Source organism: Lepus europaeus, chromosome 19 (genome assembly GCF_033115175.1).
Source record: "Lepus europaeus isolate LE1 chromosome 19, mLepTim1.pri, whole genome shotgun sequence".
NCBI lineage: Eukaryota > Metazoa > Chordata > Mammalia > Lagomorpha > Leporidae > Lepus > Lepus europaeus.
The window spans coordinates 4,612,312-4,636,155 of record NC_084845.1 but is presented as its reverse complement, the minus strand read 5'-3'; the positions used below and the strand labels follow the sequence as shown (position 1 = coordinate 4,636,155).

General features: G+C 41.4%; 1 protein-coding gene across 1 annotated transcript; it reads right to left on the bottom strand.

Moving 5' to 3' along the window:
* Positions 1 to 22,463: 22,463 nt before the first annotated feature.
* Positions 22,464 to 23,393, bottom strand: LOC133748715 (vomeronasal type-1 receptor 4-like). The gene has a single exon (XM_062177647.1). The coding sequence runs from the start codon at positions 23,391 to 23,393 to the stop codon at positions 22,464 to 22,466; it is 930 nt and encodes a 309-aa protein (XP_062033631.1).
* Positions 23,394 to 23,844: the final 451 nt, after the last annotated feature.

The window sequence follows — 23,844 nt, the reverse complement described above, 5'->3', positions numbered from 1 at the left end:
CAATAAACATGAGGGTGCAGATAACTCTTTTATTTGCTGATTTCATTTCCTTTGGGTAAATTCCCAGGAGTAGGAGAGCTGGGTCATAATTTTAGGTCTATATTCAGATTTCTGAGGTATATCTCAACTGTTTTCCATAGTGATTTTACCAGTTTACATTCCCACCAACAGTGGATTAGGATACCTTTTCCCCACATGCTTGCCAGCATTTGTTGTTTGTTGATTTCTGTATGAAAGCCATTCTAACTGGGATGAGGGGAACCTCAATGTGGTTTTGATTTGTATTTCCCTTATTGTTGCAGTTGATTTCTCAACAATGTTGCAGTGGATTCGTTTCTGAGAGCAGGAGCGTGGTGGGGGCAAGAGGCACGGAGTCACCACACAGACCTCAGGAGGCGGGTGAAAGTGGGCTTGAGGCAAGCAGCCCGCAGACTCATTTATTTCAGTTAGTACAACAGCTTATATAGCCAAGACCAGCCAATCCGGTCAAGGGACAGTCTATGCCCCAACCAATCACAGCTTGTTGCCAGGCAGTTTCCAAAGCCATCCAATCACAGCCTGTTGCCAGGCAGGCTCTGTTGCCAGGTGGGTTTCAAAGCCATTCCTGAGTAACTGAGTAACTGAGTAACTTGACATGGCCTTCTCATTGCACCACACCTGATAGTTAATGATCCTGAGTATTTTTTCGTGTGTCTGTGGCCATTTGGATTTCTCCTTTTGAAAAATGTCTGTTTAAGTCCCTTGCCCATTTCTTCACTGGGCTGTTTGTTTTGTTGTTGTGGAGTTTCTTGATCTCTTTATGTATTCTGGTTATTAATCTTTTATCAGCTGCATAGTTTGCTAATAGTTTCTCCCATTTTGTTGGTTGCCTCTTTGTTTTCCTGACTGTTTCTTTTGCAGTACAGAAGCTTCTCAATTTATGTAATCCCATTTGTGAATTTGGCTTTGATTGCTTATGCCTCTGGGATCTTTTCCAAAACCTCTTTGCCTGTGCCAGTATCTTGCAGGATTTCCTCAATGTTCTCTAATAATTTGACGGTATCAGATGATATATTTAGGTCTTTAATCCATTTTGAATGGATTTTTGTGCAAAGTGTAAGGTAGGGGCCCTGCTTGATACTTCTGCATGTGGAAATCCAATTTTCCCAGCACCATTTGTTGGAGACTGTTCCTGCTCTAGGGATTAGTATTAGCTCCTTAGTCAAATGTAAGTTGGTTTCAGTAGCTTGGGTTGATTCTGGAATTTCTATTTTGTTCCATTGGTCTATTCATCTATTTTGTACCAGTACCAGGCTATTTTGATTATAACTGCTTTGTACTTTTTATTTTTTCCTGCATGGATGATTTCATTTATTTATCACTTTTATTTAATAAATATAAGTTTCCAATGTACAACTTTTGGATTATAGTGGCTTTTCCCCACACGGCCACCTTCCCACCCTAACCATCCCATATCCCACTCCCTCTCCCATCCCATTCTTCATCAAGATTTGTTTTCAATTATCTTTATATACAGAAGATCAATTTGTACCCACACAGAAACACAAAGTATAAAGTACAGTTTGAGTACTAGTTATGCCGTTAATTCACATAGTACAATACATTAAGGACAGAGATCCTACATGGGGAGTAAGTGCACAGTGACTCCTGTTGTTGGTTTAACAATTGACACTCTTATTTATGATGTCATTAATCAGCCAAGGCTCTTGTCATGAGCTCCCAAGGCTATGGAAGCCTCTTGAGTTCACCAACTCTGATCTTATTTAGACAAGGCCATAATCAAAGTGGAAGTTCTCTCCTTCCTTCAGAGAAAGATACCACCTTCTTTGATGACCAGTTATTTCCACTGGGATCTCATTCACAAAGATCTTTCATTTAGGTCATTTTTTTTCCAGAGTGTCTTGGCTTTCCATGCTTGAAATACTCTCTGCCCATGAGAGCCAGGAGCTTCTTCCAGGTCTCCCACACAGGTGCAGGAGCCCAAGGACTTGCACCTTCTACTGCTTTCCCAGGGCATAGAAGAGAGCTGGATTTAAGTAGAGCAGCTGGGACTTGAACCTCCATCCATATGGAATGCCAGCACTGTAGGCTGCGGCCCCACCAGCTATAGCACAGTGCCAGCCTCTTGTAGTATGTCTTGAAATCTGGCATTGCTATGCCTCTGGCTTTCTTTTTGTTGTATAAGGTTGCTTTAGCTATTAGAGGTCTGCTGTGCCTCCATATGAATTTCAGTATCATTTATTCTAGATCTGAGAAGAACGTCTGCTATTTTGATTGGTATCACGTTGAATCTGTAAATTGCTTTCAGAAGAATGGACATTTTGATGGGGTTGATTCTTGACATCCATGAACATGGAAAATTTTTCAATTTTTTTTGTGTCTTCTTGTATTTCAAAACTGTTTTGGAATTCTCATCATAGAGATCTTTGACATCATTGGTTAAATTTATTCTACGATATTTGATAGTTTTTGTAGCTATTGTGAATGGAATTGATCTTAGAAGTTCTTTGTCAGCTGTGATATTATCTTTTTATAAAGGCTGTTGATTTTTTATATTGATTTTATTTCCTGCTACTGTACCCAACTCATCTGTGAATTCCAATTGTCTCTTGGTGGACTCATTTGGGTCTTCTATATATAGAATCACATCATCTACAAATAGGGATAGTTTGACTTCCTCTTTCCAAATTTGAATTCCTTTGATTTCTTTTTCTTACTTAACAGCTCTGGCTAAAATTTCCAGGACTATGTTGAAAGGCAATGGTGAGAGTGGGCATCCTTGTCTGGTACAGGATCTCAGTAGGAATGCTTCTAACTTTTCCTTTTCACTAGGATGCTGGGTGTGGATTTGTCATAAATTGCCTTGATTGTGTTGAGGAATGTTCCTTCTATTCCCAATTTGGTTAGAGTTTTCATCATAAAAGGGTGTTGTATTTTATCAAATGCTTTCTCTGCCTTTATTGAGATAATCATATGGTTTTTGTCCTGCAGTTTGTTAATGGGTGTATCATATTTTTTGATTTGTGAATGTTGAACCATCCCTGCATACCAAGGATAAATCCCACTTGGTCTGAGTTAATGATCTTTCTGATGTGTTGTTGGATTCAATTGGCTAGAATTTTGTTGAGGATTTTTGCGTCTGTTTCCATCAGGGAAATTGGTCCTTAGTTCTCTTTCTCTGTTGCAACTTTTCCAGGTTTAGGATTTAAGATGGTGCTGGTTTCATAGAAAGAATTTAGGAACATTCCCTCTCTTTAAATTGCGGATAACTTGAGAAGAATTTGAGCTAGTTCTTTTTTTAAATCTCTGTTAGAATGCAGCATTGAAACAACCCAGTGTTACACATCCTTCATGATATTCATCACATGGAAGCAACCTAAATATGTATTGAAAGGGGTGGATAAAGATACCAAGCTATATAACAATAGAATACATATAGCTTTAAAAAGAGGGAAATGCTAGCATTGCACCAACATGGATGGCATGAAGGACATTCTTTAAATGAAATGAGTCAGGGGCAGCACTGTGGTGCAGTAGGTTAATCATCCACCTGCGGTGCTGGCATCCCATATGGGCACCAGTTCTGGTTGCAGCTGCTCCTCTTCCAATCCAGCTCTCTGCTATGGCCTCAAATAACAATATAGGATAGCCCAAGTGCTTGGGCCACTGTACCTGCATGGGAGACCCAGAAGAAGTTCCTGGCTCCTGGCTTCAGATCAGCCCTGCTCTGGCTGTTATAGCTATTTGGGAAGTGAACCAGTGGAAGGAAGACCTTTCTCTTTGTCTTTCCCTCTCACTGTCTGTAACTCTACCTCTCAAATAAATAAATAAAATATTGTAAAGAGAAATTAATCAGAAACATAAAGACAATCACTCCATAATCTCAGTAACATGAGGAGTAGAAAGTATGAAGTTCAGGGTCCACAATGTAGCACAGTTGGTGAAGCTGCTGCCTGTGATGCTGTAATCACACATAATAGCTATTGTTCAAGTCCCTGCTGGCCTGCTTCCAATCCAGCTCCCTGTTAGAGTGCCTCGGAAAGCAGAGGAAGATGTACCTAGCACTTGAGTCCCTGCACACACATGCGAGACCCAGATGGAGTTCCTGGCTCCTGGGTTCAGTTTGGCCCAGCCCTGGCTTTTTTGGCCTTTTGGAGAGTGAACCAGTGGATGGAAGATTCTCTCTCTCTCTACCTCTACATAACTTCAAAAACCTAACATAAATCTTAACTAATAAAAAAGATAGTAAATTCACAGAAGCAGAGAGTATAGGGGTCCTTGCAGGGCTGCAGAGAGAAGAAACTGTAAGCATGATCACAACGTGAGAAGCTTTAAGTTTGCAAAGGAAGAAGGACTAGAATTCTGCCCTGCAGTACTGTGACTGTGGCTAACAGTGCTGGATCAAATTCTGCAATGCTATATTTGATTTGCTTCATAAACATGTTATTATTTATTTGATATCAAAATATGAAGATTTTTATCATGTTAGATTTGGGGCAGAAAGAGGCTTCAGACATATGAGAAATCCAGCGTGGAAATCTGACAGCTCTGTGCATTACTGAGCTCAGGGTACCAACGAATAGACTATGAGATGTCCAATACCATGACTCTAACATCTAACTTAGAAATCAAGGTGTATTAGATAGCGGACATGGGAAAACAGTACATTTCCTTGAACAAAATTTCAAAAATGAATTTCAACTCATATTTCCCCATTAATTACAAAGTCAATCAAGACTATAATTAATAAGCAAAAAGGGGTTGTGCCAGAAAACGAAGGTAACTATTCAATTCTGTTGAATTGAGGAGGTAAGATGCTTCACCTAGGAATTAAGGGAATTTCAGAATCTGCCTGTTACACCATGGTTTCACGGCTCAGGGCTCATACTTTCTGCGTATACACTGATACTCTCTTTAGCTTCAGCGTCCATTGGAGAAGAGAAAGAAAGGTGAAAACTTGTAAAGAATCCTTAGAAAAAAATCCCTAAATCCTCTGTAATTCCAAAAAATTTTTCAGGGAATACCAGAGAAATGCAATATTTTCTTTCTTTTGTGGCTATTAGGTGATTTATTTCTTCCAAGAAGCTGTACAAGTTCATTTTTCTTTATATTTTTTACATAGATACAACTCCTTCCAGCCTTCATCCTTCTTCCTTTGTTTTCTTGTAAATTGATTATCACATTTTTATGATTATAAATAGAAAAATGGTTTCTCCTCTGTTTTATACACTTATGCATTTATTTGAATGACACAGTTACAGAGAGAGAGAGAGAGAGATCTCCCACCAGCCCCTTCACACCCCTATAACCACAATGGCTGGGGCTGAGCAAGGCCAAATCCAGGAGCTTCACTGGGAGCTCCAATGTGGATGGCAGGGGCCCAAGCACTTGACCATCTTCTGCTAGTTTTCCCAGGAAGTTAGAAAGGGACTGAATCTGAATTGGAATAGTTGGGGACACAAGCAGGTGTCCATATAGGATGCTGACACTGCAGGTGGTGGCTTTTACCAGCTAGCCACAACACCAACCCAAAGAACAGCTGTTTCTAATGTAAACTATGGTCATCACATTCCCCATTGCACCTGTGTCTCTGAAAACCTGCCTCAGAGCATTCCCCACACTGATATGCTCATTACATGAATGAGGCTGAGCTTAGGGTCTGAAGTTTGGGGAGGAACTCACTCTGTGGTAGAAGAAATCTATGAATCCTGAGAGACACAGGAGTTTGACCTCTCACCCTTTCCATGTCGGACTCAGCATCTCCTAATACCTCCAGGTCAGACCCTGTTTGCCTCAGGGAGCTGAGAAAAGACAGAGTCCGTGTAAGTGTGTAACAGTCTCCTTTGAGATAACTACAGTGTCATAATGGTTCCTGGTAATGAGCCAGAGGGAAAGTTTTCACAAACATCCTCAGTACCTGAACATTCAGTTCAGCTGCAAGTGAAAAGATAATTGCAGTTCGGCAGGGAGGTGAAGTCTCAGACACAAATTCATTTCTAGTACTCCAGCTGCCTCCATCCCACTCCATACAACTGTGGTGGCCTTCGTGCCAACACTTGTCCTGGAGGCTGAAAGAAACAGGATTTTCTATGTTAGTGCCAAAGAGAGAAGCTTTCAGCAAGGAGGCGTCTCTGGAGTCTGGGTGAGTGATCAGGTGAGAAAGGGGATTCTCCTGTGCTTGCTCCTGGTCCTGTGCCCCAGCCTCACAGGAAGGAGGAAGCATTCTGAGATGTGTGCTGAGCTAGGGCAGGGAGACGGGACCCTACACCCTACTCCAATCCTGGGGGCTCCTATGTAATTCAATGTCATCCACAATTACATTGCTTCTTAGTATTTACTGAAAAAAAAACCTGAAATCTGGTATTAATGTATTTAAGGATTGCTGGTCCCTAGAAATCTCTGGACTTGTAGAATTATCAGAGATGCATACGTATCTGTCACGAGCTTATGATAAAGATTTAGAAAAACCCTACAGGAAGCTTCTATTCATGGAAGAAACCATGGATTACAGTGGTGGTGGCTAGATAAGCAAGGTTTTTTCTTAACTTGGTCATATGATTTCTCAATGGAGTCAGTGACTGTTTCCTACTGAAAACATGCTTGGTACTGTGGAAATGTAGATGGTAAGATTATTTCCTGTTTTTACATGAGGGAATACTTTTAAGCCACGTGAAGCCACTTTTAAGTCACCTGGCAGCTGTAACATATGAATGTGTCTTCCAGTGTTTGTTCTGAATTGGAAATATTTTCATATGAATCACAAGTTCCACAGTTGCAGGTGACAAACTACACAGGATTGGGCGCCCTAGATATTCCATGTAGTTTACATGCTCTTGCACTCAGTAACCTTTAGATATCTTCATTATGGAAAATGCAATCATTATTTAACTATTAGTCACAATGAAAGCATATGAGAGTAAAATGGAAATATTTAGTTTCCACTATACATGACTTCATCATGGATGGTGTCTGCTGCTCCTTGGTATGTAGCAGAACGTGTGACCAGCAGTTAGGTATCAATTTCTAGTACTAAAAATGTCAACTACTGTTTGTAGTCCCTTCCTAATGTAGTACCCATTTGAATTAACAGAATACAATTTTTCAAGGAGAAAGACATTAGAAAAAAAATAGTACAATCAGTTGATTTACTTCTTCAAAAGATCTCTAAATTCTTAATCATTACTTATGTTGGCCTATGCTGTAATCTCTAAACATAGAGTTTATCTTGCCCTACAAATTGATAAAAAAATGACCACTAGTCTCCAATAAATTGATGTTGTAATAAAATCCAAATGAATATATGCTATTTGAAGAACACAGTTAACTAGTTTGGTAAGAATGGCAAGATGGTTCAACAACCTTCATTTTTATAAGATCAACCATGATCAACTCACCACATTACACATTAAAAAGTTAAAATTTAGATAATTCCTGCCCTATAGGTGCCTAAGTGATAATATTGTTGCAAATGAAATGGATATTTCTGTGTTTCATGGAGGTGTGAATACAGAATTTCTCAAAACATGAGATATTTGTAAAGCATCTTTTGCAAGTAGGCTTAACTTTTATAATTCAACTCTTTTGAAACATGACAGAAAGACACATGTTAAGCAGCTATCTCTAAGTGTGAACTGATGTAATGGAGAATATTGTAAATAGAGACCGCTAAATTTGGTTGACATTAGTACAGGTAACTCTTACTTCATTTCCCATATAGGAATCTCAGGCTGAGAGACAAAAATTAGGCACTGGGAGCTGATGGTATGGTCACCAGAGACTGGACAATGGGGAAGATCTACTTATCACAGACCATTACAAGAATCTCATGGAATTTCTCTCTTCTTTCCCATTATATCTACCTCTACTTCACAGAATGCAAGTTTAGGTCCACAGATTTGATCATCAAATGCCTGACTGTAGCCAACTGCTTAGTCATTCTCTCTAGAGAATTTCCCCAAACCATGGCAGCTTTGGGGATGAAGCATTTCCTCAGTGATATTGCTTGTAAGCTTGTGTTCTATGTGCACAGAGTGGGCAGGGATGTGTCAATTTGTAGCACCTGCCTCTTGAGTAGCTCCCAAGCCATTACCATTAGTCCCAGGTTGGCCGAGCTCAAAGCAAAGGCTCACAAGTACATTGGCCCTTCTGTTACTCTTTTCTGGATTGTGAACCTGATACTAAATGTCATACTACCTGTACATGTGAGTGGGAACAGAAGGGACAAAAATCTCACAAGGAATACTGATTATGGCTACTGTTATTTAGCCAATAGTGACAGATTCACAGTAAATAGAGCACTGCGTGTAGCACTGCTGTTATTCTGAGATGTTTTCTTTGTGGCACTCAGGCTGTAGCATTTCCATAGTTTTCACCCTGTACAGACACAAGCAGAAGGTCCAATGCATCCATGAGACCAACATCTCCTCCAAGTCATCACCGGAGTCCAGAGCCCACAGCATCCTCGTCCTGGTGAGCACCTTTGTGTCCTTATTCACTCTCTCCTTCATCTTTCACATTTGCTTGGCTGTTTTAAGAAATCCCTGGTTGTAGCTGGTGAACACCTCTGCACTAATCTCTGGCAGTTTCCAGCTGTGAGCCCCTACATTCTCATGAGCCACGACTCCAGGGTACACAGGCTCTGCTGGGCCTGCACCAGGAATACAGAATCCCCTACTTATAACAAGAGAGTGCAAAGGGTGTGACTATATGCAATGGTTTCTCCTCAGTATGATTTTCATTTCATTAATTCACTAATTTATTTTGTACACAGCAGGAGGGGAGACAGAGATAGAGCTCAACATCCCATGTTCACACCCTAATGCCTGTAATAGCTGGTCTCAGGCACATACCTGGGAGCAGGGAACTCTACTCAGGTCTACCACAGTTCCTAAGCCATTGTCCCTGCATCCCAATCTGCATCAGCAGCAGGCTTGGGTGGGGAGCAGAGCTGGGTATGGAACCCTGGTAACTCTGATGTTTGATGTGGCAGTTTTATCTGGGATCTTAACCAACAGGCCAAACACATGCCATTACAGTGGTGAGTTCTTCATGCGCTGAGCCATCCTGGATTGTAAGCACATTTCTGAAGCTGTCCCAGTAGCAGAGTGTGGTTAACAAGACAGCATGAATTTCTGCTTGAAATAAAAACATTGGGATGGCATGTGGCATTGAGTGTAAATCCCATATGGGTGCCAGTTCATATACAGCTGCTGCACTTCTGATCCACCTCTCTATAATGGCCTCAGAAAGCAGAAGGTGATGGCCTGAACATTTGGGTTCCTGTCACCCATACAGGAGACCTGGATGGATCTCCTGACTCCAGGCTTCATTTTGGCTCAACCTTGTACATTGAAGCCATTTGGGTAGTAATCCACTAGTTGGAACATCTCTCTCTCTCTCTCTTTTTCTCTTTCTCTTTCTCTCTCTCTCTTCCTCTCTCTCCCTGTGTGTGTTCATGTGTGTGTGTATGTGTGCGTGTGTGTGTGTCTGTGTGTCTCAGTAACTCTTTCAAATTAATATTTTGATTTAAAAAGAATATGTTTGGGCTGGCACTGTGTGCAGTGTGTTAAAGCCCTGGTCTGAAAGGCCAGCATCCCATATAGGCACCAGTTCTAGTCTTGTCTGCTTCTTCTGATCCAGCTTGCTGCTATGGCCTGGGATAGCAGTAGAAGATGGCCCAAGTCCTTGGGCCCCTGCACCCGCATGGGAGACCTGGAAGAAGCTCCTGGCTCCTGACTTAGGATCGGTGCAGCTCTGGTCATTGTGGCTATCTGGAGAGTGATCCAGGGGATGGAAGACCTCTCTCTCTGTCTCTACCTCTCTCTGTAACTCTTTCAAATTAATAAAATGAATCTTTAAAAATAAGAAGAATATGCTTTTAAATAATAAAAATGAATTACTATGTAGTTGTCACATTTATGCCCATTTAATGGGAATACTATTAATGTTCCTTGCTCCATCAGAAAATGTGCAGATTGTGGATAAGCAATGGGTGTCCTTTGAATCTTATGTAATGAATGTAGCAGAAATGAATGGCAGTAATTTGTGGCATGTAATAAAGCTCCTTAAATAAAGGGGGCACACTGGGTACAGCTGCTGCCTGTGATGCTGTCATCATGTTTCAGAACTTTTGTTCAAGTCCCTGCTGGCCTGCTTCCAATTCAGCATGCTGCTCAAGTGCCTGGGAAAACAGTGGAAGGTGGCCCTAGTACTACCTCCCTGAATCCATGTGGGAGATCCAAATGGAGTTCCTGGCTCCTGGCTTTAGCCTGGTCCAGCCCTGGCTTTTGTGGCCTTTGGGAGAGTGAACCAGTGGTTGGAAGATTTCCTCCCCCCCCCCACCCCGCCCCCAGGTCTCCCTTTCTCCCTGTCTCTTACTCTGCAAATGCTTACCATAAATCTCAAAAAATAAAAACATAGGGGCTGGCGCCGTGCCATAGTGGGTAAAGCTGCTGCTTGCAGTGCCGGCATCCCATATGGGTGCTAGTTCAAGACCTGGCTGTTCCACTTCCAATTCAGCTCCCTGCTATGGCCTGGGAAAGCAGTAGAAGGGGGTCTGAGTCCCTGGGCCCCTGCACCCACGTTGGAGACCTGGAAGAAGATCCTGGTTCCTGGCTTCAGATTGGTGCAGCTCCAGCCATTGCAGCCATCTGGAGAGTGAACCAGTGGATGGAAGACCTCTCTCTCTCTCTCTGCCTCTCCTTCTCTATCTGTGTAACTGTGACTTTCAAGTAAAATAAATAAATCAAAAAAAATAAAAACGTAGTAAATTCATGTAAGCAGAGAATATAAAGGTTATTGCAGGTCTACAGTAAGAAAAAACTGGAGACATGGATCAGAACATGAAAAGTTATAAATTTACATAACATGGAAGGCCTAGAATTCTGCCATGCAGCACAATGATGTGGCTAACAGTGCTAGATCACATAGTGAAAATCCTCTATCAGGGTAGATCCTATGTTAAGTGTACTTTTTATAGATAGCAAGAAAAATAATAATGAATCACAAGGGTGGACTGAGCTTGTGGAGAACATGGACGTATTCATGTCAATGACTGTGGTGTAGTGTTCATGGGTATGTGTTTCTCTCCAGGTCTGTGAGGTTGTAATCCCTCTATGTGTACAGCTTTCTATATGTATGCTCCATTTTAATGTATCACTTGAAGAAATTTAATAAATTAAAAATAAGCTTTATTCATGTGAAATGTTTCTAGGGATGTGTTTGTGGCACAGCAGGTAAAGCCATCTGTGATTCTGGCATTGATTATAGAGGCCAGATCAGGTCCCAGCTGATCCATTACTTCCCAGCTCACTGCTAGTGACCTGGGAAAATAGCAGAAGACACTAAGTGCTTGGTTGCTTGCATCCTTGTAGGGCTCCTGGATTGGGCTCCTAGCTCCTGTCTTCTGTCTTGCCAAGGCTCTGGATGTATCCATTTGGAAAGAGAACCAGCAGATGGAAGATAGGTCTCTGTGTCTGCCTCTCTGTAATTCTGCCACTCATAGGTAAAAAAAGCACCCTCAAGAGAAAATGTGCATAGTGTCATGAAACTAGTGAATTATTTCAATGAAAAAATTTATTTTGAATTCTCAAAATATCCATAATATGTATCACTTTTATTTTTATAACATTGATTACGAGTAAAAAAATATCTCAGTCTTAAATTCTGGAATGCTGTGTTTTATTCTGTACATAAAACATGTTACTATTTATTAAATATCAAAATCTGGGGATTGTATCATGTCATATTTGGGGCAGAAAAGGCCCCAAACATATGAAAAATCCAGCAGGGAATCCTGGTAGCTTTGTCCATCACTAAGCACAGGGCACCAACGAACAGTCTGTGGGCTGTCCAATACCACAACTCTAAAGTCTGACTTGGGATTGAGGTGTATTAGCAGATTGGGGAAAATAGTACATTGCTGTTTTGACTTTCAAAAGATACATTTTTTAAAGATTTATTTATTTATTTGAAAGTCAGATTTACACACAGAGAGGAGAGGGGGGAGAGAGACAGAGAGAGAGAGAGAGAGAGAGAGAGAGAGGTCTCCCATCTGTAGGTTCACTCTTCAGTTGGCCACAATGACCAGAGCTGTGCCAATCTGAAGCCAGGAGCTTCTCCCAGTCTCCCACAGGGGTACAGGGGCCTAATCTCTTGGGCCATCTTCTACTGCTTTCCCAGGACATAGCAGGGAGCTGGATTGGAAGTGGAGCAGCCAGGTCGCAAAACAGTGTCCATATGGGAGGCCGACAGGGCAGGCAGTGGCTTTACCCACTATGACATAGTGCCAGCCCCTCAAAGAGTAAATTTCAACTCATGTCATATTTACTCATTAATTACAAAGTCAATCAAGACTACAAGCAATTGAGGTCTTTGGCCCATCTCTTAAGTGGGTTGTTTGTTTTGTTGTTGAGGAGTTTCTTGATTTCTTTGTAGATTCTGGTTATCAACCCTTTATCTGTTGCATAGTTTGCAAATATTTTTTCCCATTCTGTCGGTTGCCTCTTCACTTTCCTGACTGTTTCTTTTGAAGTACAGAAACTTCTCAATTTGATGCAATCCCAATAGTTAATTTTGGTTTTGACTGCCTGTGCTTCTGGGGTCTTTTCCAAGAAGTCCTTGCCTGTGCCTATGTCTTGCAGGGTTTCTCCAATGTTCTCTAATAATTTGATGGTGTCGGGTCATAGATTTAAATCTTTAATCCATGTTGAGTGAATTTTTGTGTAAGGTGAAAGGTAGGGATCTTGCTTCATGATTCTGCACATGGAAATCCAGTTTTCCCAGCACCACTTATTGAATAGACTGTCCTTACTCCAGGGATTGGTTTTGGATTCTTTTTTTTTTATTAAACTTTTATTTAATGAATATAAATTTCCAAAGTATAGCTTATGGGTTACAATGGCTTCCCCCCTCCCATAACTTTCCTCCCGCCCGCAACCCTCCCCTTTCCCCTTCCATTCATGTAAAGATTCATTTTCAATTTTCTTTGTATACAGAAGATCAGTTTAGTATATATTAGGTAAAGATTTCAACATTTTGCCCATATAGCAACATAAAGTGAAAAAACTACCATTGAACTACTAATTATAGCATTAAATAGCAATGTACAGCACATTAAAGACAGAGATCCTACATAATTTTTTTTCAAATTAATTAATTTTCTATGCCATTTCCATTTTAACACCAGGTTGTTTTTTTTTTTTTCATTTCCAATTCTCTTTATATACAGAAGTTGGCTGTAGATGTTTGGATTGATTTCTGGTGTTTCTATTCTGTTCCATTGGTCTATCCATCTGTTTCTGTACCAGTACCATGCTGTTTTGATAACTACTGCCCTGTAGCATGTCCTGAAATCTGGTATTATGATGCCTCCGGCTTTGTTTTTGTTGTACAAGATTGCTTTAGCTATTAGAGGTCTCCTGTGTCTCCATATGAATTTCAGCATCATTTTTTCCAGATCTGGGAAGAATGCCTTTGGGATTTTGATTGGTATTGCATTGAATCTGTAAGTTGCTTTTGGAATGGACATTTTGATGATGTTGATTCTTCCAATCCATGAGAATAGAAGATTTTTCCCTTTTTTGGTATCCTCTTCTATTTCTTTCTTTAATGTTTTGTAATTTTCATTGTAGAGATCTTTAATGTCCTTGAGGAAATCCAAATGGCCAACAGACACATAAAAAACGTTCAAGATCACTAGCAATCACGGAAATGCAAATCAAAACCACAATGAGGTTTCACCTCATCCCAGTTAGAATGGCTCACATTCAGAAATCTACCAACAACAGATGCTGGAGAGGATGTGGTGAAAAAGGAACACTAACCCACTGTTGGTGGGAATGCAAACTGGTTAAGCTACTATGGATGTCAGTCTGGAGATTCCTCAGAAACCTGAATATAACCCTACCATTCAACCCAGCCATCCCACTCCATGGAATTTACCCAAAGGAAATTAAATTGGCAAACAAAATGCCATCTGCACCTTAATGTTTATTGCAACTCAATTCACAATAGCTAAGACCTGGAACCAATCCAAATGCCCATCAACAGTAGACTGGATAAAGAAATTATGGGACATGTACTCTATAGAATATTATACAGCAGTCAAAAACAATGATATCTGGTCATTTACAACAAGATGGAGGAATCTGGAAAACATCATGCTGAGTGAATTAAGCTAGTCCCAAAGAGACAAATATCATATGTTCTCCCTGATCAGCGACAACTAACTGAGCACCAAAGGGGAAACCTGTTGAAGTGAAATGGGCACTATGAGAAACAGTAACTTCATCAGCTCTTGTGCTAACTGTTGATGTACAATGTAATACTTTATCCATTTTAGTATTTTTTTGTTCTAGTACTAGTGGTTGAACCCTGTAATTAACACACAATTATCCTTAGGTGTTTAAATTTTAACTGAAAAGTCATCCCTGTTAAATATAACAGTGCGAAAAAGAGAGGGAGGAGATGTACAATTGAAGACATGCTCAATCGGACTTGCCCCAAATGGTGGAGTTAGAAACGTGCCAGGGGATTCCAATCCAATCCCATCAAGATGGCTTGTACCAATGCCATCTCACTAGTCCAAGTGATCATCTTCAGTTCACAATTGATCACTCTGATAGGTCTAAGAGTCAAAGGGATCACACAAACAAGACAAGTGTCTACTAATACTAACTGATAGAACCTAAAAGGGAGGGAGCGATCCAACATGGGAAGCGGGATACACATCAGACCCATAGAATGGCAGATGTCCTAAATATCACTCTGGTCTCAGAATCAGCCCTTTAGGCATTTGGATCTGGCTCAAGAGCCCATGAGAGTATGTTAGGCATGGAAAGCCAAGACACTCTGGAAAAAAAAAAGAAGACCTAAATGAAAGATCTCTGTGAGTGAGACCCAAGTGGAAAAAACTGGGCCATCAAAGAAGGAGGTACCTTTCTCTGAAGGGAGGAGAGAACTTCCACTTTGACTATGACCCTGTTGGAATAAGATCGAAGTCGGTGAACCCTAAAGGCTTCCATAGCCTTGGCAACTCATGACTAGAGCCTAGGGAGATTACTGACGCCATAAACAAGAGTGTCAAATTGTTAAATCAACATCAAGAGTCACTGTGTACTTACGTCCCATGTGGGATCTGTCCTTAATGTGTTGTCCAATGTGAAGTAATGTTATAACTAGTACTAAAACAGTATTTTTACACTTTGTGGTTATGTGTGGGTGCAAACTGATGAAATCTTTACTTAGTATATCCTGAATCGATCTTCTGTATATAAAGATAATTGAAAATGGAAAAAAAACTTGGTTTTAAATTGGAAATTGCATAGAAAATTAATCAATTCTTAAAAAAATATCATGTAAGATCTCTGTCCTTAATGTGCTGTACATTGTGATTTAATGCTATAACTAGTACTCCAACAGTATTTTTCACTTTGTGTTGCTATGTGGGTGCAAACTGTTGAAATATTTACTTAATATATACTAAACTGATCTTATGAATATAAAGAGAATTGAAAATGAATCTTGATGTGATTGGAAGGGGAGAGGGAGCGGGAAAGGGGAGGGTTGCGGGTGGGAGGGAAGTTATGGGTGGGGGGGAAGCCATTGTAACCCATAAGCTGTACTTTGGAAATTTATATTCATTAAATAAAAGTTTTAAAAAAAGAAAAAGGAACAGGGGCTGACATCATGGCTCATTTGGTTAATCCTCCACCTGTGGTGCTGGCATCCCATGTGGGTGCCGGTTCTAGTCCCAATTGCTCCTGTTCAGGTCCTGCTCTCTGCTATGGCCTGGAAAGCAGTGGAGGATGGTCCAAATGCTTGGGCCCCTGCACCCACATGGGAGACCAGAAGGAAGCACCTGGCTCCTGGATTCGGATGGGTGTAGCTCCGGCCATAGTGGCCATTTGGGGAGTGAACCAATGGAAGGAAGACCTTTCTCTCTGTCTCTCTCTCTCACTTTCTGTAACTCTGCCTGTCAAAATAAATTTTAAAAAGGAAAAGGAACATTGCTAATGTAATTAAAGGTTAGATCTAGTTTTACTGACATGTTTGACACAAAGAAAGAGTTTCAAATTTTATTCTTTATTAAAAAGATTTATTTTTTGCCTTGAAATGCCATATTTACAGAAAGAAAGAGAGAGTCAGAGAAGGAGAGACAGAAAGGAAGAGATTTTCCATCTGCTGGTTCACTCCCCAGATATCTGAAATGGCCAGGGCTGTGCCAGGCCAAACCAGGAGCCAGGAGCTTCATCCAGGTCTGGGTGCAGGGGCCCAAGTACCTGGACCATTTTCTGCTGCTTTCCCAAGGCCACTAACAGGGAGCCGGAAAGAAGTAAGGCAGCCAGAGAACAAATCGGCATCCATATGGTGCCAGTATCACAGGCAGCACCTTTACCACTAGGCTATAATGCCCACTCCAAATTTTAGATTTTTTATTTTAATTGGGACATTAAAAATTGGTATACACACAGAAAATGCATATATATAGTGTATACAACCTGATGGATCCATATATATATATATATATATATATATGGATATATATGGGTATATATATTATATATATATAATATACCCATGAATCGCTGTCACAATCAATGCCATAATCATTCAATGCCTCCAAAAATTCCTTCCATATTTTAAAGTATTGTTATTATCCAGCTGCTTGTGAAAAGGATGCTTAAACCTGTTCTTAATTACTTCAGTGAAGGATATGGCACTGTTAACCATAGTCACTGTGCTAGAGGGCAGGATTCTAGGCTCTCTTCATGTTGGAAACTCAAAACATTTAACAGTGTGAGGAACCCTCCCATAGCCCTCCCTCTGCATCCCTTGGCAACACCATTGTACTCTCCACTTCTCTGAACTTACTGCTTTATATTCCTCATAGAGTTAGGATCACATAGTAATTGTCCATCTATGCCTGGCTCTTTCCCCTTCTCAGTGTCCTTCATGTTCATCCAGGTTGATATATAAAGGCCAAGACTTCCATCTTATCAAAGTCTAAATAATATTTCCCTGCATTGTACATCACAATCTTTTTATCAGTTCATCTGACAGTGGATTTTTTTCTATTTTTTGACAGGCAGAGTGGACAGTGAGAGAGAGAGAGACAGAGAGAAAGGTCTTCCTTTTGCCGTTGGTTCACCCTCCAATGGCCGCCGTGGCTGGCACACTGCGGCCGGTGCACCATGCTGATCCGATGGCAGGAGCCAGGTGCTTATCCTGGTCTCCCATGGGGTTCAGGGCCCAAGGACCTGGGCCATCCTCCACTGCACTCCTTGGCCATAGCAGAGAGCTGGCCTGGAAGAAGGGCAACCGGGACAGAATCTGGCGCCCCGACTGGGGCTAGAACCCAGTGTGCCGGCGCTGCAAGGCGGAGGATTAGCCTGTTGAGCCGGGGCGCCGGCCCTGACAGTGGATATTTAAGTTGCTTCCATGTCATGATATTGTGGACAATGCAGTAATGACCACCAGCAGATCATCTCTTCAAGATCCTGTGTCCTTTGGATGTACACCCAGAAGTGGCATTCCTGGGTCATATGAGAGTTGCATTTTTAATTTCTGAGGCACTGTCCTACTGTTTTCTATAATGGCTATTCTCAATTTACACTCCCAGTAAAAATATGCAAGAATTCACTTTTCTCCCAGTTCTCCCCGACTCTTGCCTGCCTGCCTCCTTCCCTCCCTCCTGTCCTTCCAACATTGCATTCTTCTTTTTTATAACAGCTGTTCATGAACATGTACGAGGATGTCCCAATTGTGGTTTTGATTTCCATGTCCCTAATGATTAGTCATATTCACCAGCCTTCTGATCATCTGAAAGTCTTCTTTGGAAAAATATATGTAGTTTTCTTTTTCTTGTCCAGTTTTGTACCAGGATATTTGGTATTTTACTATCGAGTTGTAGGAATTCTTCAGATGGTTTGAATTTTACTGCATCATCGGAAAAATAATTTGTAAAAAGAATTCTGCTTCATAATTTCCTTCATATTACATTGATTGCTTTCTTCATTGTGCTTAGCCTTTATAGTTTGATGCTATGTTACTTATCTATTTTTGCATTTGTATCCTATGCTTTTGGAATCATACCTCCCAGAAATTATTGCTAAGACCATTCTCAAGGAACTTTACCCTAATTCCTGTAAGAATTTTATGGTTTTCTCATGAAGTAGCTGGGTCCAGATTCTTGTCTGACACAAGCAGGAACCTAGTAAAACAACAGAAAAGATTTATTTGCATGAAAAAAAGGAATTGCATGCTCATGAAGGAGTTCGGGCGTGCTCTAGAGTGGGAGACCCTCCAGGAGGTGCAGGTCCATTGATTTACATGATCTGGAAGCATGGGGTGGTATCTGCAGCCAGGTCTCACTGGATACTTGCTGGAGGTGGAGTTTCTGTATGGGACTTTACTACCTGGAGGTTGTCCTTGCTGTTTTTTTGGAAATAACAGAAGTAGCACAGCATCAGTGCATGATGGGAATAGCAGTGTCAGGCATGATAATTTCATGATCATGACAATAGAATAATAAACTGAAGTTCATCACAGGTTGCAGCCTGCAGCCTGCATCCTGCAGCCATTTTGGTGATTTTTAGGTGGTGCCTGGTCTGAGCAGTGGCTTTTCAGGAGCCATGGTTTTCCTTGTCTGAGAAGGGGAGGAAGTTTGGGTATTGCTTGCGGGGCTGCATGGAGGGGCTGATGGCCTCAGGTCCTTTTTGTGAGCTACTGCATTCTATACACCAGTTTCATGTCTTGTATATATTTATTCATTTATATTAAATATGTACTTATTTATCTGAGAGAGAGAAAAAGAGCTTTCAATCTGCTGGTTCATTCCCCAAATGGCCACAACCCCTGGTGGAAGCCAGGCCTTCATCCGGGTCTCCCACATAGGTGGCAGGGGTTCAAGTGCTTGGGCCACTTTCTACTGCTTTTCCAGGCACATTAGCAGGGAGCTGGATCGGGAGTAAGCAGCTCAGATTCAAACTAACACCCATATGGGATGCAGGTGTCACATGTAGAAACCTAATTTGCTGGCCCCTCAGAACTCAAATTTAAACTTTAATTACTGGTCGGCGCCGTGGCTCAACAGGCTAATCCTCCTCCTAGCAGCACTGGCACACCAGGTTCTAGTCCTGGTCGGGGCGCTGGATTCTATCCTGGTTGCCCCTCTTCCAGGCCAGATCTCTGCTATGGCCCAGGAGTGCAGTGGAGGATGGCCCAAGTGCTTGGGTCCTGCACCCCATGGGAGACCAGGATAAGTACCTGTCTCCTGTCTTTGGATCAGCGCGGTGCGCCGGCCTCAGCACGCCGGCTGCGGCGGCCATTGGAGGGTGAACCAACGGCAAAGGAAGACCTTTCTCTCTGTCTCTCTCTCACTATCCACTCTGCCTGTCAAAACAAAACAAAACAAAAACCTTAATTACTGAGTTGGTTTTGTATGTGAAGGGTACAAGTGCCTTATTTTATGTATGGATCTCCAGTTTTCTCAGCAGCCCTTACTGAAGGGACTCCCTCTCCTTATTCCATTGTATGTTCCAGGAACTCTTGCTGAAAATTAATGGATAATCCATGAATTTTCCTTTTAGCACTCCTATTCTGCTGTATGAAGTCTATGTGTCTGACTTTCCTGGTGTCCTACTCTGTGAACACAGTGGCTTTGTAATATATTGTGAAACCAAGGGGTGTGGGACTTCCAGTTTTATTCTTTCTCATTATTGTTTTGGCTCTCAAAGGCATTGTGTTTTTTCCAGTCCCACGTGAATATTAGGATTTTTTTTTTACTTCTTTGAAAATTACCATTAGGATTTTGATAGAGATTGAATTGATACTGCAGATATTATAATAGTATGCTCACTTAAAGATATCAGTTCTTCCAATCCTGGAACACAGTATTTTCCCATTGACTTGTATCTGATTCTGCTTGGCAGCGTTTTCAAGTTTTCTGTGGGATAGTGGTTTTTTTTTATTCCAGTTCTGTAGACCCTTGTTCCTCCCTGTGTGGTCAGTTGACCAGCTGGAGCCTCTGGGACTTTAATTAATACAGAAATTCAGGCACTACCTCCCCACTAGTTTATCACAGTCTACATGTGATAGGGTTCACAGATAATTCTCTTATATGTTCATATTATATGTTCATAAACACCACAATGGAACAGTAGCTAAATAGATTCTAACTGTAGCTTAATATAATCATGCCACAATGTAAACATACAGTAAGAAATCATATAGTTTGCAATGAATATGGAATGTATACTAGTATTATTTGACAATATATTTAACATTTTAAAAATTATGTCCATTTTTCCTTTCTTTCTCAAACATCATGCCATTTGTACAGCCAATGACATTCCCGAAGGCCATAGATAGTGAGTGTCCTGACAAAATCATCAGTGAATTTTATTTTTTTTTATTATTTATTTATTTGAAAGGCATAGTTACAGAGGGAGAGGAAGAGGGAGAGAGAGAGAAGGTCTTCCATCCATTGGTTCACTGCCCAGATGGCTGCAATGGCTGGAGCTGTGCCAATCTGAAACTAGGAGCCAGTAGCTTCTTCTGGGTCTCCTATGTGGGTTCAGGGGACCAAGGACTTGGGCCATCTTCTATTGCTTTTCCAGGCCATAGCAGGAAGTGGGATCAGAAGTGGAGCAGCCAGGACTCGAACCAGTGCCCCTATGGGATGCTGGCACTGCAGGCGGCAGCTTTACTCACTACGCCACAGCACCAGCTCCATCAATGAATTTTAAAACATTTTTGTACCAAGAAACTTACCTTTGTTTTAAAAGACTTGCTTATTTACTTGAAATGCAGAGTTACACACACACACACACACAGAGAGAGAGAAAGAGAGAGCGAGAGAAAGATCTTCCCTCTGCTGGTTCATTACCCACATGGCCACAAAAGTCAGAGCTGGACCTTTCCACAGCCAGGAGCCAGGAGCTTCTTCCAGGGCTCCCAATGGTTTCAGGAACCCAAGCACTTGGGCCATCCTCCGCTGCTTTCTCAGGCACATCAGCAGAGAGCTGGATCTGGGGTGGAGCGGCCTAGAGTCAAAATGGTGACTATGTGGCATGCTGGTGCTACAGCTGCTGGTTTAACCTGCTGCACCATAGTGATGGCCTCTGCTTTGGATTTCTGGCTTTACAGTTTTTCAATATTACTGATTGATAGAATATAAACATAACTTATTTCATATCTCTATATGTGTACACATATAAACACATAGAAACATAATATGTGTGTTTATAAATGTGGAAATAAACACAAAAAAAGAGAAAAGGGGAGAATTTCTTTCAGTTCCTGTGTCCTCATGGCTTCACGTTTGGTGCAAGATGCTATCATAACTTACTCCTCACCAGAGACACAAAGAGTGTCCCATGGAATGTGTATTTCGCCCACAGGCCCAATAGTCTCATTCACTTAAAGATATAGATCTCAACTCCATGCCAGGATATTCCAGACAGGGTGCTCTGTTCATAGGCCATACTGCCTTGGTGTCTTTTATAAACAGAACATACATTTGTGCCCCTCTGCCCATGCCCTCTCATGGTCAGACTGGTCATTTGTACATCAAGATGTTTGAAGTCACTGGTCTCCTTTCTAACACGTGATTTCAAAGGACTCTGTCCCCTTGAGGATGAGTTGCACAGGACTCTTGCAGAGTCTTCAAGGCTCCTGCTCTGGGACAGTTTTCCTCCCCTATGTTCCACATTATCCATTGTTTCTGGGAGCTTCATTCACGGAGCCTCTGCCACACTCCCACAGCTTGTTCACTTCTGACAGCTTCCTTACATCATACTCAGGTGACACCCTGGTTCTGGGGGGGAAGCCATTGTAATCCATAAGCTGTACTTTGGAAATTTATATTCATTAAATAAAAGTTTAAAAAAATCCACGTTTTTGGAGGTCCAGGAACATTGATAATAGTTCCATGAACAGGATCTGATGTGATAATGACAGAGTAATTCATTTCTAATTATTAACTGGTTCATCCCTTATTTTGGAGCAGAAATTTAGGCTGCTAGGTTACCCCACTCTGCTACTGGGACTCCAGAAATGTGGTTGCACTTGCAGAGGGATTAATGAATAAACACTAGGGGGCAGTGTTTAGGTTGTTGGTTAAGATGCCAGAGAAGATGGCTGCATCCAATATCCCAGTTACCAGGGTTCTACATACAGCTCTGCTAATGACCAACGCTTCTTGTTAATGCAAACCTGGAAAGTTATGGTGTTGGCTCAAGCTATTGGGTTCTTGTCTCCCATGTGGGAGACCTCACCTGAGTGCCTAGCTCCCAATTTGGCCCCTTATCTGACTATTATCAGGCATTTGGGGAGTGAATCAGAGGATGATGAAATCAATTTGTTTCCCTGAATATCAAGTCAAAAAGCTTAGTTAAAATTAAATTTTAATAATATTGAGAAGAAACCATTGTGAATACACACAACACATTTACACATCCTTTCTAAGCAGAGGATTCTCTATTTCTTGTGGGGGCACAGAGGAGCCTGTGTACTCTGGAGTCATGGCTCATGAGAATGTAGGGGCTCACAGCTGGGAAACTCCCAGCAAGTAGTGCAGAGGTGTTCACCAGCCACACACTGGGATTGTTTAAAACAGTCAAACAAATGTGAAAGATGGAGGAGAGAGTGCACAAAGACACAAAGGTGCTCACCAGGACGAGGATGCTAAGGGTAGCTCTGGACTCTGGGGAGGACCTGGAGGAGACATTGGTCCCATGGATGTATTGGACCTGCTGCCTGTGTCTGTACAGGATGAAAAGCATGGAGCTGCTGGCCAAGAGCATGAGTGCCACAAAGAAAATATCTCGGAATAACACCAGGGCAGAATACAGCAAGTCTAAGAATTTGCCATGACTCACAGAATAGCAATAGCCATAATCAGTTTTCTTAGTGATGTTTTTGTAACTCTTGTTTCCAGTCACATGCACAGGTACCACGATATTTAGTAGTAGATTCAGAATCCAGCAGAGGATGTTGGAGGGGCCAATGTACTTGGGAGATTTTGCTTTAAGCTCTGCCCATCTGGGGTTACTAGGACTGATGGTGATGGCCTGGGAGATACTCAACAGGCAGGTGCTACCAGTGGACATATCCCTGCCCACTCTGTGCACATAGAACACAAGCTTGCACCCAATATCACTGAGGAAATGCTTCATCCCCAAAGCTGCCATGGTTTGTGTTGCCCCTTTAGAAAGAATGACTAAGCAGTTGGCTACAGTCAGGTGTTTGATGATCAAATCTGTGGGCCTAAACTTGCATCCTGTGAAGTAGAGATAGAGATAATGGGAAAGAATAGAGAAATTGCCAAAAATTCCAGCAATTGTTTGTGATAAGTAGATCATGCCTGTTATCAAATCTGGTGACCATCCCATCAGCTCCCAATGCCTGGTTATTGTCTCTGAGCCAGAGATTCCTGTGGGGGAAATGAAGAATTAACCCCTGTAATAATGGCAGCTGAATTAAACATTCCCTTTTTATATTTTTCTCCAATAACATAGATTCACCCTTAGAGTTAACTACTTAATAGTTTTCTTTATGAACTTATTTCCAAAGAGTACCATGTGTAATATTAAGGCTCATTAAAATAGATTTATTACTTATAAAAAATTAAGGCTCCTCATAAAATATTATGGTGTGAAGAGATGCATTTGTCATAAGTCCATGAGAAGGCAGCAGCATTCCTTTCATTGGAAATCAGCTACAGACTACTTATTTGTCTAATTTAAAGAAAAGCAGGTAAATTCACCTGGTCCACTCCAACAAGTCTAGTGAGCTGTGTTCTTCAGGTAGCCTTATGAATACTTATGTATTTTTTCACCTTGC

What these genes read in the sequence shown, in the direction of transcription:
- LOC133748715 (XM_062177647.1), bottom strand. Translation starts at nt 23,393, where the DNA reads ATGGGATGGTCACCAGATTTGATAACAGGCATGATCTACTTATCACAA.